Here is a 14,471-nt window from a genome sequence, read left to right on the forward strand (position 1 = left end):
GTCCGCGGAAACAAGTAGCTATCTTTAGTACCGCGTGTATTTAAACAATTTCTGGAAATCCAGAAGATGGCGCTCACTCGACTCTTCTGAATGAATTCCAAGCCTCGGAATATTTTTGGGCATATTTTTGTTGTTGAAAGTTTTAACTATGTATTATGCTAATGCAGAATACATTTGTAATAAAGAAGTAATGACATCACTTAAGTCATATTATTATACATTTAGTACCATGCAATTGTAATTGTCTATGCTCTGTTAAGTTATTGTAATGATGTCAGCTTGGAAATAAGATATCAGAAAAGGCATTTCCTTATTTAAAATATAAAATAAGCTTACCTACAGACTTGATTTCGAAAAAAATCAATAATTAAACGCCTCCCTCTCCTGTCCTCTGTCCTCCTAGCTTTCCCTCTCCGTCTTCCCCTCCCTCTGCAAGGATGCAAGGGAGCTCACTAGTCTTCTACCGTGAAGGCTTGCATAAGGACCGTGGACAGTGGGGACGCGCATCACACAAGGAGGTCTGTGTGGGGCAAGAAAGATACAGCTAAGATCGACCCGAGTTCTCTGACCGGAGCAAGTCATTGGTTCTTGAGACTAAAACACTTAAACTATGTGAGAAACTTTAGCGTGAGGTTTTCCAGTTAATTTGGATAACTATGGTTTGCTACAGACATTGGTCTCCAAGCTGAGGTTTCATTAAGCATCCGATTGTGCAGGGCTTTACTCTCAACGTGATGGATACAAATGCATTCGCAGTGTTTAAACTTTTTATGATTGGAGTATTGGGTGAGTATTTCTCTCGATTTTATTTTTCTTGAATCATGAAACTTGACATTTGATTTATTTTGACATAGGCTAGTGAGTTTGAGTTATTGGATACAAATATGTTTAAAGGAACATACTGTATTTGTATTGTCATAGGCCTTAATTTACGTAGGCTTTACAGTAGGCTAGTAAGTCATTTTATGCTTCTTGAGGATGTAATACAATAGGTCCTGCCAGACTGGTTACATAGTCAAGTTGCTAATGTAACATTCCCTTTTGATTTCATAGTGTTAGTCATTTAAAGCAGTAGATCACAGGAATTATAAGGAGCAACAGAACGCGTGTGACAGGGTTGAGGTGTTGGATATGTAGCTGACAAGTGAATTGTAACGTGATTATTTTAACAGTGTGAAGCTGTAAAGCCGTTCACACTTATGCGTAGATGAACGTGGTGCGTTTATATTTATCAGAACACACATGGATTGATTGTTCGTGTGGATTTGATGATAATTCCCATGCCGAGGGAATGAAGAGTATTTGAAAACTTGTGTTCTCAAAACAATAAAATATGCAGTTGCTGGACCACTGATACCATAATAAATTATACCCAGTCTATGTTTAAATCACCGTCAGAGAAGTTACCTCTCAGAGGTTTACGTTCCTTGGGGAAGGAAGGCTATCTGGTATCTGGTATATAAAGACCAAAGACGTTTTCTTTACCAATCCTTTCTCTCTCCCTTCAACTGTGAAATCACCAATTTGACCTGCCTAGATCCTTCACAGCTGTCTAGTAAGGAACACGCTGTCACCAATTCAGCCATGCTAGATCAGGGATTACCTCAAGGAAGGTTGGAGGAAAGTATAATAATAAAATGTGTTCATTTACGAGACGTTTTCATCCAAAGCAATGAAAATTACAGGGGGGATTTGATCCTGCGACTGCTAAAACAAAAACACCTGGTACCTCTAAAAACAAAAGGATCTGATGTACAACCATTTATAACCCTGAATACAAGTTACTAACTACCTTAAGTAGTTAGTCAGTTTGTTTTTACAGTATCATGGAAATGTATATATAAAAAAAATATATATATATATATTCAGAGTGTAAGACCCCAAAGTGATGATAGCAGGGCTGATCGGGGAAGCATGGGTCACAGTTCTGCTGGCGAGGTCCAGCCTGCCCCATACTCCCCTGGAGTCAAGCCATGTCCTGTAGAAGCTGCCAGAAGACATGTCTAAATACAGAGCCCTGTCAACAATCCCACTGTGAGGACGTGCTCCCTGTCAGAACTGGGACACAGGGCCATTTTTTTCACAATTATTATTATTATTGTGCACATTATATTAACATGATGTAATTGCACCACAACTGCGTGATACTATAACATTAAGTGGTCCAGTTTGCATGAAAGAACAAGTCTTATTTGTTGGTTTGGAACTGCAGAAAATTCCCTTTAGCAATCCCTGGCATAGCTTTGGTGAAATATATTCATTTGCTCATTGTTATTTTTTTATGATTGTCCATCAAACCTCTGAGTAAACCAACACATTTATACTTGGAAGCTACGGCCATTAGTTGGACAGAGTTTTTATTAAATCTTCTTCAGTTCGTTTTTCCTGGAGATGGATTTGCTGACTGACTCCTCCATGTAGCTGGCCCAGAAAGTTGAGGTGAAATCCTGAAAAATCCTGTATTCATCTTTCAAAGACCTCATTACATTTTCATGCTTTCTGAGTCCACTTAAACTTGGCCCCTGACTTGCCTTGACAGAATTCCCTGGGACTGTCAGGACCCTCTTACCTCAGTCCCCTGAAGACAAGACATCTTTTTAACCTTTCATGCAGGATATTTAGTCTAGAACAACTAGAATCCCCGCTCTCTGGATAATTTGATTGTCAAGTAAGCAGCTGCTGGAGAGCTTTGAAGAAAGGTTTGTGATTGACTGATTGGCTTGTGACACACTTGATGTTAGATATGGCTAGAACACTGCCATGTCATTTTAGAACAGGGTCCTCTATCTTCGCCCTCATTGCTCTCCCCTCAGGCTGTGACCCCTCCTCTCCTTCCTCCTCCCTGCATGTCTTACCCCTTCTCCTCCTACTCCTCCTTGCTCTCACCTGTCCTCCTCTTCATAGTCTTCAGCCTTAGTCGCAGTCACAGTGTCCGAGTAGATCCCTGTCCACCCCCGCTTCTTCTGTGCCCCAGCTGTGTCCTCCAGGCGTGACAGGGGCTATAAATCAAGGGATCCGCTTGGTGTGGGCATGGGTGAGCAATGTGTGTGAACACTAGGCGAGTGTGCAGTGTGTGTGAGAGAGAGAGTTAATGGGTCAGCGATGTTCTGATAAGGAGATGTGTCTGACCAGAGCAGCACTGCGGGAAGCCAGACATCCCCTCCCAGACTCCCAGCAGCGCAGCAGGAGGGCTCGTCCATCTGATGTAGACCCACGCACCACCACTGAAGAGCAGGAACAGAGCAGATAGGCTATATCAGCTAAAAAAGGCCAGGTTTCTAGAACAGCAGAGGGGAGTGGCATTCTAGAACAGTAGAAAGGAGCAGGGTTCTAGAGCTGCAGGGAGGAGTAGCGTTCTAGAACAGCAGAGAGGAGCAGAGGTCTTTAACAGCAGACAGGATTCCCATGTCACTGGTCTTACATCCACCTGTTCAGTTACAGCACCAGGAGCCTCAACAGCAAAATCTCATCTGTGACAGGACTATGCAGACTGGAGAGGCATGGAGACAGAGATAGTGCTTCCAGCTCTCTCTCTCTCTCTCTCTCTCTCTCTCTCTCTCTCTCTCTCTCTCTCTCTCTCTCTCTCTCTCTCTCTCTCTCTCTCTCTCTCTCTCTCTCTCTCACTCTCTCTCTCTCTCTCTCTCTCTCTCTCTCTCTGGTGCGCTTTCTCTCTGTCTCTGGATCGGTGTCAAGAGTCGAGGGCTATCAGTTTAAAGATAAACAGCAGAGCAGAACCCTCTCCACCAAATCTCTCACTCCAGACACGCTCCTGACAGCTCATAGAGATGACAGATCTTTTTACAGCCTCAACAGAGCAGTGATTTGTAAAGGAAATACCGGTACACCAAATCTTTATTTAATTAATTGAATTACTCTCTAATACCTGTCTCTTTCTCATATTAGTTCTCACTGTTACTCTCCTCCATGTCTCTCTCTCTTTATGGATCTCTTTCTCTCCCTGATTTATTTCTCTCCAACTCCCTCATTCTTTTCATAGCTTCCCTGTCTCTCTCTCTCTCTTCTCTGCCCCTCATGTCTGCCTCTCTCTGTCACTCCTCTTTATCCTTCTCCTTGTTACCCTCTATCTCCTTGCTTCTTCATTATCACACTCTCTCTCTTTCTCTCTTTCTTGCTACCCCCTATTGCTCCTTGACAGCAGGGAAGAAGGTTTGGAGGCCAGACTTACACTCCAGAGAGATCGGTCCAGACAGATCAGCTAAGACGGAGGCCATTTATCAATAGTTGGATTGTACCTGGCGTGACTCCGTCCACCATCATTTTTGACCTCAGGTCATAAGGATCGATTTTCATCGTCATGACAATAGCAACGCATGTCTTAACTATATCCAAGTACAAGTATAAGGATTCCTACGGATATCCTCTCCTGAAAAGACATGTCACTCTGATTTCATTACAGTTTTGGGAGGGGAAGTGTTGCCATTGTCTGATGTAACTACGCCATTGCTAAAGGGTCTGTCTGGTGTTTGAAGTTGTTCTACTGGCGTCCTGCACGTAGTTGGTAAACATTCTGCCTTGGCTGATTCAAATAAGCAAGGCTTGTTTTCTGAAACATCAGTCCACTTGTTTCATTTAGGGTTGTTTTGAAGATGTGCGAAAACCAAGAAAAGGAATAAAAGAAAGAACACACAAATGAAGCTGCAAGATATATTTTCGTTTTTCTTTTGTCATGAATTAAATACCGTAGTTGGCCTTTGGTGTAAAGCTGCAGGGCCTGTTAAATGTAACCATGGGAGATTTAGAGAGTCTCTCCTGCCAACTCAACATTCTATCTCCATGTTATTTATCTGTATTTATAGACTTTGACAGTCTCCATTGATTAGGCCATACATACACACACACAAACACACAAGCTGTCTTTAACTGTTGTTTAAAAATGGCCCATCACTCTTTTAGGAAAGTCCCTTCCTGCAGTATGTGACCATCATTCACATGACTTCATTCAAGTCTCTCTCTCTCTCTCTCTCTCTCTCTCTCTCTCTCTCTCTCTCTCTCTCTCTCTCTCTCTCCTCCGGCTATGTAGTTTATTTCTGTCTCCCTCCATCACAACCCCTTTTCCGGTGTTTGTTTGCCAAGTGGCCAGGGTCTGTTTCTGTCTGTCACATCCGTGTCACTCGTCAGTCCCCTCTACCCCTCCGCTGCTCCCCTCCAGGAATGCATAATCCCACTTGGACCCTTCCATTTCTATGGGACTTCTGTGGAATCTTCCATTCTGTCCTTGGATGCGGGGTGTCAATCATGATGTCCACCTGAGCTGACCCTCCTCCTCGTATACATAATACAATATGTATTTGATCAGTCAGGCAGACGCTCAAACAGTCAGTCAGTAAATGGTCCGGGCAAGTGATTTAGTCAGTCAGTCTGTCAATCAGGCAGTTAGTCAGTCAACACGCATCCTGTATACCGCATGAACACAAAACGCACACACTCAAACACATGCTCACACATATGCTGAGAGGTGAGGCAGCCTTGTCTCAGACCTGTATTCTCTGTCTAACAGTAGATACTGCTTGACTTGACATCCAGGCGACCCAGGTGTCACCCAGGTGCCACCAGTCATCGCAACGACCTAGGGCAGCTTCAACTGACCTTGGTCCATCAGTCACTGTTGCTATCACAACAGAATACTGTCCTTGCTACGTGCGAGTCTCAGTATGAGGTATTCCTCCCAGCTTCTCAGTGGGATACCATTTAGAAAATGACAGAGTGTGTGTAACACAACGGTGTGTCTGAGAGGGAAGGGGAGGAGACCTCCTGGGTTTTTAGTTCACTTTATCCATGTTCTCAATGCACTCTAAAGCACTCTATACTGACTCCTTATTGAACAGACTGTACCATTCTATTCTATTCCCATTTCTATTATGTTTAAGGTTAACATAAAAAGAACCAATACAATTTTAGAAGGTAAAAAAGTATTGTGCCTTTGTTCGTAGTTTGACCATCTACTGGACATAATCTGCTTCCTATACCATCAAGCTATCTCCAGGATGAGCTGTATTTGAAATCTGAAATGATCCCTTCCAAGACTAATCTCCTTGAGAAGCTCTAGTGACCTACACCTGAGATTATCTTTAGTTGCTGAGGTCTTGGTTCTGCGTTTGTGGAAGGGCCCTGTAAGGACTGACTCCGAAGGAGATTTAAGAACAGACAGGACTGGAGAGGATAAGGCTTCTGTATAGACAGCCAATAAGAAGAATATCAAAACACTTAGACCCCCTCACCCTTTTACTCACCCAAACCTTCACCTTCTCCCTCATTCTGGTGACAGGCAAGCGCACTGAACTGCAACAATGAGAGGTATTCACATTTCAAAAATAGTTTGAACGCTCATGCCATTTTGTGTCCTGTGAAACCCAGTGAAGACAGACTATTTGCCAGGCTATTGCGCAGAGATTTTGAATGACTGTCAGTCGATCCTTTGTGCTCAGGGCTTAAGCTGGTTTGATGACAAGCACTTGTGTGATGAGTAACCCACTCACAGATCCGCAAACATACACTGGCTCAAAAGTCAAAGGCTTTAACTTAGCGAGTCAGTCAAAAATGGATTTCCTGTGTGAGACATGGCCTTGTCGAGTCAGGTCTATGCTCTCTCACTCTGTCTCTCTCTCTCTCTGTGCCCTACTCTGTCATTTTCCCATGCACACCGAGCCAATCAGATTATTGGGTCTCCTGGAGAGGCATGTTGTTATCGATCCTCTCTGGTTGTCTTCCTCCAGGTTTCAGTTTTGCCACTGGTCATTGAACACAGGCAGGGGTGCTCAGGGAAAGCTAAGCAAGCCCCCCCCCCCCTCCCCACTTGTCCTCAGCAAGAGGGTGAAGGGTAGTCAAGGTTATGGTAGGGAGAAGCAGGCCCCACAGGGGTCACAGTAGGTGAAACACAGAAAAACCTTTTAATCTTCACTCACAATAGCCAGGAGATTGATTGATTCGCCATGCCTGGCACAGTGGAGCCAATTCAATGGACCACAAAGTGCCAGCCTGCCTACCCAGCAATAGCAGAGAAGTTAAATCAAGTGCACATTAAAGTGCTCGCTGAGATAAATGAAAGCTGAGTGACTTAACAGGGCCAAGCAATGTTCCCTGTACACCAGAGAGAAATAATTGTACTCTCTACCCTGAGAAATAGTTCTGATGATGGCAGAGATTTGATCAAAGTTATGTTCCCTCTGACAGCAAGGAGAAACAACAACAACAACTAAGATTAGGATGTGTATTTTTTATTACATTTTCTGCAGCGGGACTGTACAACTTTTCAAAGATTTTGTCGAACGGATAGTGGCATCTGTTTGTCTCAGATCGAGGTGTTGTCAGTCACTCACTTTAGTGAACATCTGTTGCAATCGGTGGCAACGAACAAAAATAGCTGAATCTCAAAATATAATAGAGTGAGTTTGTGGTCTTATCTCTCTGCAGAGGGAGAGGTGAGCTTGCTGCTTCATATGGATACACATGTAAGACCACAACAACTGTTTCATCTGTTGACTCTGTGGCAGAGGGGGAGAGGGGGGGTTTCTCTAGACTCTAGAGAAGTCTGACCTGACCTAAAATCCTATGAGCGTTTGCTTGAGTCTGCTGGGAGATCTAGGATGGGTGGAATTTGCACTTTTGAGCCTTTTCCACTGGTCTCTTTTCACAAGGCAAGTTCAGGCAAGCTCAGTCAAGCACAGATTAATCAAGTTCTGGTCGACCCTACTGTGACAGAAATCTCCGGTGTCTGTCTCTCTCTATATCTCCTTTCCTTTGTCCTTCTCTGTGTCTCTCTACTTCTCTCTGTTTACCTCTCCATCTCTTCCTCCCTATCAATTGAATTCTAAATTTAGTTGGCAAGTGAAGAGATATTTCGAAAACTACCAAAGCAAACATACTGTACAGTAAACATGCGTACAAACACACACACACACACACACACACACACACACACACACACACATACACATACATACATATCTACACATATTCATACCATCTCTCTCTCTTTCTCTTTCTCTTCATCTGGACATTCTGTCCCTTGCTGATTACTTTTAGAGGTCCAACTCTTTGTTAACCCCGCTAGTCCTGCAGGAAATGACAGCATAGCAGCTTAGAAGTTTCACTCTGGAGGAATTAGCAGGGCTAATGAAGACTTGCTCACAGAGAGAACACTGAATATTAAAACACTTTCACCGAGTTCTTTACTGGGGAAGATATTGAGAGAGAGAGAAGCGAGAGAGTTATCAGACCAGACTGACTGAACTCACTCGCCACAATATCCCCTTTTTTTGTGATCTTAAATGAAAAATATGTTTCATTATTATATTCAGAATGACGTATTTTTCAGTTATGTGCTGAATTGTTCTGTTGCATATGCGTTTGTCAAACACCTATTCCAATACCTCACTATCCACCTCCTCTGTGTCAGTTCAGAACGGATATAACCAGCCTCTCTGCAACACTCATGCCCTGTTCACAACACACACACACGTCTGTTTCACAGCACACAAACCACTCCTGCAGAGGCCTGCTCCACAGCACGCAATAAACACACACATGCCTGCTCTGGACTCAACACGCTCACACACAGACTCACTCACATCCTCAGCCTGAAGTGATTGCCAGTTTGGAGAGTATGAATATTCATGGCTCAAGGAGAGGCTCTCTCTCTCTGGAGAGGAGAGGACAGTGAGATGACTCCCTCGACAGGAAAAAAACGCCTGGTCCGCCGGCTCTGCAAGGGGGCTCAGTGTGTCCAGACCGGGGGTGTTGAGGGTTGTGGGAGTGGATCCAAACCACCTCCACCACACGGTGTAACGGCAGGAGGAGCATCCTGGATGAGTCGGGAGCCACACGTGAAGGATGAGGAGGCACGTGGAACATCCGTCTCTGTGCTCAGCTTGGCACGGTACGGTGGTTCCATTAACAGCTCCGGTTCCAACCCAGCCATGTTTAGATACCTGTTGCCAACTTTGGGGGTCTTTGAGGCAGGGGGCTGCCGATAGAGGCTGTTCCTAAGTGGATTACATGGTTGCTAGGAAGGAACTAATCTCTGTACCACACTCCTGTCCTCCTCTTGGAGAACTCTTGCTGGGTTTTGTCGAGAGACGACAAATTAAGAAATCAAAGTCCTCGAGAACTTTTGGTTGAATTTCAGAGTGAATTCTGCCAGTGGTGGGGAAAAGAAACCGAGACAGTCAAGGCCTAAATGAAGCAACCCACCCACAATACACACACACACACACACACACACGTGCACACACACGTGCACACTCGGCTAGGTGCATGTAAAGCAGTCACATGACTCTGGGGGCAGGTATTAGTTTGCTGGTGTGTGACCTAGCGCTCTCTTCTTCTCGAATGTTGTCATCAACACTGCCATGCGAACGCCCTCGTCAAACCTGGAGGGGAGGGGGGGGGACACCGCCACGTGAGACAGCGGGGGCTGGGGATCTGTCACAAGATGGAAAATGCCAGCTTCACCGACATCTCATCTACACACACATCAGAATCACCACCCTGCATCCTTTCAAAGGCCTAGAGCCACACACACGCACATGCTGTACACACTTAAACACATACCCTTATACTTAAACACACACACACCCTTGTACACACACAGACAGGCACACACAAACACAGAAATACACAGTTTACCACGCATTTCACAGATTATATATTCATGTTGTCATGGCACTCTGAATTCAACTCGTATTGGGATGATAAATGTTAATATGGACTGTCTGTCTAGTGAAAAACTCAGAAGTGGAGCAGAGGCGTAGCCACGGGTAGGCCTGGGTAGGCACAGGCCTACCCAATTGTTCTAAGGCCTACCCAAAAACGAAAATATCTCAGAAGAATTATGCACCGGGTGCACATCGCAAAGTAAATAAGTAAAAAAATAAATAAAAGATGCCTGTCCATATTTTTCTAGGCCTACCCAAAAAGATGATTCTGGCTACGCCCCTGAGGTGGAGAAGGGGAAGCCACGTGCAATGTGACTTTGATGAAGCTAGTGTGGTTTCTCCAACACTCAGAATGCATGTCCTCCTCCCCTCTATTTAGTATTGTGTTACAAGATTGAGACTAGAATTAATCTTACCTTATACAGAGAGCAGCACATGTGTTTGAGTTTTTGTCAACCGGGTTATAGACATACTGTAAAGGCTATAGCTGTATGAAGAAGTATCAAGTCTTATAGTCACATGACTACCTGCCGTCGTTTGAACTTATCACTCTGGCCCATCTCCGACTCCTCTGCTTTGAACAGGATGGTATCCTGCAGCAGGAAGCTGTTAAAATTAGCGTTAGCTGGTTCAACAACACTCCCCGTCCAGAGGGGCTTTCCCATGGTTTTGGTCAAGCTCATGTGTATTCCACACACTAGGAGTGTGTTATCCAGTGAGAATTTACTGTGTGTGAGACAGTGTCTGTCTCTGTGTGTGTGTGTCCTTTAGCTTGCAGGTGTCATGCTGTGCTGTGTTTCTGTATGTTTCAAGCCCCTTAGTACTGGGTCTCAGGCAGAGGCTGGACACCACTCTCCTCCTTTCCTCACCAGTCTCCTCTTCTCCTCACCGCTCTCCTCACCACTCTCCTCCTCTCCTCACAACTCTCCTCCTCTCCTCACCACTCTCCTCCTCTCCTCACCACTCTCCTCTTCTCCTCACCACTCTCCTCCTCTCCTCACCACTCTCCTCCTCTCCTCACCACTCTCCTCCTCTCCTCACCACTCTCCTCCTCTCCTCACCACTCTTCTCACCACTCTCCTCCTCTCCTCACCACTCTCCTCCTCTCCTCACCACTCTTCTCACCACTCTCCTCCTCTCCTCACCACTCTCCTCCTCTCCTCACCACTCTCCTCACCACTCTCCTCCTCTCCTCACCACTCTCCTCCTCTCCTCATCACTCTCCTCACCACTTCCTCCTCTCCTCTCTCCTCTCTTCTCCTCTCTTCTCCTCTCTCCTCCTCTCCTCACCTGTCATATCCCCTACCTCCTCACCTCTCATCTCCCCTATCTCCTCTTATGTCTTCTCCTCTCCCACCTGGCACTCCGCTCTTCCCCATTAGCCCACATCTCTCTCTTTTCCTCTCCTCTCCACTCCCTGGGATCAAATCAGATGTGGCTTGGGAATTACTATGCTACCGGGGCAACGCCAGTGGTAAATATTAATGTCTATCCCTACGAGAGGGGAGGGAGCACAGAGGAGAGGAGAGAGAGGGGAGAGGGAAAAGAGAGAGAGGAGAGAAGAGAGGCAGTGGAGAGGAGAGAGAGGGGAGAGGAAAAGGAGAGAGAGGAGAGAAGAGAGGCAGTGGAGAGGAGATAGAGGGGAGAGGAGAAAGGGCAAAGAGTTATAGTAGGAGTGGAAGGGAAAGAAATGTGGGGAGAGTGGAGAAAGTGGAGGAGGGAAGTGGTATATACAGTATATATTATATATAGTATGTCAGAAGGATATAGTAGGCTCAGAATACCGTGAATACCTCTTTACTGAGATTGTTGTCATGACTACTAACTGTCACTGTTTCTGTGTTTGTTTTGACAGTGAACAGCTGGACGGCCAGGGGCTTGACAGGTAGGCAAGCAGGCTGCATGCGATAATGACGGGGGGGGGAATGATGTTTGTGAAGAAGAGGAAGAGAGTGCATTCTGCTGTGAACCCTAACCTCCCCTCCATCATCCCTTTCCCTCTCTCCTTCCCTCTTCCCCGCAATGCCCTTCCTCCTCCACCCCTCCCTTGCTCAGCCACAGACAACCTGAACGCAGAGCTGCCCCCTCATAGGTCCATGGTACCATTGTGCAACGAGACCCACCTGCTGTGGAATATGGAGGTGTGTGGAGAAGGCTTCAAGAGGGAGATGGCCCACATAGACCCCCAGTATTGGTGCAACCTTACACACTTCATCAGGTAACTAATGAGGTGTGTGTGTATGGAGGGAGGGATAAAGGTTGGTCTGTATTGGTGTCTGAGTGTGTCAGTGTCTTCCACAGCACAGAACATCCAGGGCGCACACACACACACAAACACAGACAAGCCTAGACATAAACAGGACTGAACTCATCTGTATTCACCCCTTTTAGCAACCCCCTTCTCCCTTCCTGTATAGAGACCTTCCCCTACCCTCCCACTCCCTGGACTATCTGTGTAAACCATGAGTGAGGAAGCCAGGGGGGTTGACATGAATGGCTTCTCCCAGATCTTGCTAATCCCAAGTCTACACAGCCCGGGTGACGGAGAGTTTAGATATCTTCCCAGCTCCAGGGTTGCTGATGTCAAAGACAGAGAGACTAAAAGCTACTCAGCTAGGAGTCTGAGAATAGTTCACTGAGATGCAGAACTTATAATACTGTCACAGCATACAATGTTCACTAGTTTGTTTCTTGCTAACTCCTCCACCCCAGCCTCCACCATTGGTTCTGTCTCTATCTGAGGTGTATGTATGTGTGTATGGCAGTTCTCTGCCATGAATGTCACTTTATCCTGTATCCTGTAATGATTTCATCATTCCTCACCCCCAGTCTCAAGGGCCAGATGTCTTCAAACACTCTTTAAGCCTTTAACAAAGACATCAAACTGTGGATTTTCTCACATCAAGCTGTGTAGTTTCCAGGTAGCCGAACCATTTCTCTGGGTATTCTTGTGGCAGTGAATACTGCTTCAACAGACCTCTCAGAGTCCCACTTCCCTTTCATCAAAGTTTGTGTGCATCTGTGTGGGAAAGGACCATCACGACATCACCTGCATGCTCCTTCACCATTAAAAAATGCTCCGTTGTGAGTCACTGTCTGAGCTGACTGCATGGACGCAAGCTTCCCAGAAAGCTGTGTTTGTTTCTTTCCTGCTGGGGTCAGTGAGGGTGAGGGCCATGGGGAGCTGGGCAGAATAAGATAAATAAGTTCTCCTCAAATGGACCGTGAGCAACCTTTGACAAACTCTGGGGTATAACGATCAGAGTCTGTCCCTCTCTGCTCCTCTCTGGACCTTGTGTTACAAGGATATAATACACCCTCCAATAACCATATACACACAGCAGACATACCACTTTCTAAAATATGGACACATATGCTACATTAACCAGATGCATCATTTTTAACTATGAAAATATCTTGAGAAATATGTTAGAAACAGAAGTACAGATTTACATTACATTTTTAGTCATTTAGCAGAGCGACTTACAGTAAGTACAGGGACATTCTCCCCGAGGCAAGTAGGGTGAAGTTCCTTGTCCAAGGACACAACGTCATTTTGCACGGCCAGGAATCGAACCAACCAACACATACCGTCTGAAGGTCATCAGAGCATGTAGAATTGGCCCAAAATGGCATCACAGTGCCCATTTATAAAATGAGAATCTACAGTCAGTAGAGTGAAGTCTCAACAACAGTACTGCAGAGCCAGTCGCAGTGCAGATGTGGGGTGCTGGGTAGAGAAGTTAAATCAATTGATTGTAAATTAAAGGGGAATTTTTTTCTAGACCCTCTTGACTGATCTTGAGAGGGTGTTTATTTAAAGACTGTACTGCTATAGTCCATCAAAGTTATAAAGGTGTTTATTTCTGAAATGAAATCATCTTTATAAACTTACATTTACACCTATTAAAATCAGCTCTCTCCCCTCTAAAACTCCTTGTTAGTGTGTGTGGGGGACACGTGAGCCGATGGCAAGGGGATGTGTGTGTTTATCTCTCTCAAGACAGACTGGTTCATCTGAGAACACACTTCAAAGGGGTTTCATCTATTCCCAGTGCTCTTTTCCACAGCACCCCAGACACAGAGTATCTAGGGCCACAGGACCCTCTCCCCCACCATTAGCTCTAGCTCTATCTCCATCTTTCTCTTTTATTTTCATGTTCTTATTTTTGGCTTCTCTCTGTCTAAATCAATGTCTCTTGCCAAGCTTCTTCACTTCACAATATGACAATCTTTTTTCACTATTATACACACACTTTCTCTCTCTGTCTCTCCCCCATTTTATTTCCCAAGATCCTCTTGGGTAGAGCCTTCATATGTGAAACTGCAGAAACATTCATTTTCCTGGCTTAGATTCTTACTTAAATATTTCTCTGGAGATTCCCCATTGCATTCTAACTCAACATTTATCAGCAGACCATTGTTACACAACAGCCAACATAATTTCTATTCAGATTTATAAGCACAAATAATGATTTTGAAAAAATTGTGTGATTTAACAAAAATGCTCAGCAACACTTCACATAAAAAAAACAACAAAATTAATTTGCCGGCTTAGTTCATTTTTTAGGTTCACTGCGCTACAGTTTCAGTCGTTAGTTTTCAATAGGTGTATCCAAAGTTTCCAGAAATGTCCACAAATCACTCACAGAAAACCCCCAAATCAATGAATCTCTAAACCCCTCCGTCACTGTGGCAAGTGAACATATGGAGAGTCCATACATTAGATTTAGTTCATTTGCAGCACTTAACCAAAGGTCATTTGTAGCATGGATGGAGATTGACGACACTGATTGA

The 14,471-nt window shown here is 44.9% G+C and overlaps 1 protein-coding gene across 1 annotated transcript in view; it reads left to right on the forward strand.

Annotated features, from left to right (window-relative positions):
* The first annotated feature begins 515 nt into the window (after window positions 1-515).
* Window positions 516-14,471, forward strand: part of LOC136957900 (receptor activity-modifying protein 3-like) — a 15,650-nt gene continuing 1,694 nt past the window's right edge. The window contains exons 1-3 of the mRNA XM_067252116.1: window positions 516-786; window positions 11,530-11,559; window positions 11,730-11,892. Of these exons, the coding sequence (XP_067108217.1) occupies window positions 735-786; window positions 11,530-11,559; window positions 11,730-11,892 (245 nt within the window). The 5' untranslated portion in view covers window positions 516-734. The remainder of the gene's footprint in view (window positions 787-11,529; window positions 11,560-11,729; window positions 11,893-14,471) is intronic.

This window comes from Osmerus mordax, chromosome 15 (assembly GCF_038355195.1).
Source record: "Osmerus mordax isolate fOsmMor3 chromosome 15, fOsmMor3.pri, whole genome shotgun sequence".
NCBI classification, from domain to species: domain Eukaryota; kingdom Metazoa; phylum Chordata; class Actinopteri; order Osmeriformes; family Osmeridae; genus Osmerus; species Osmerus mordax.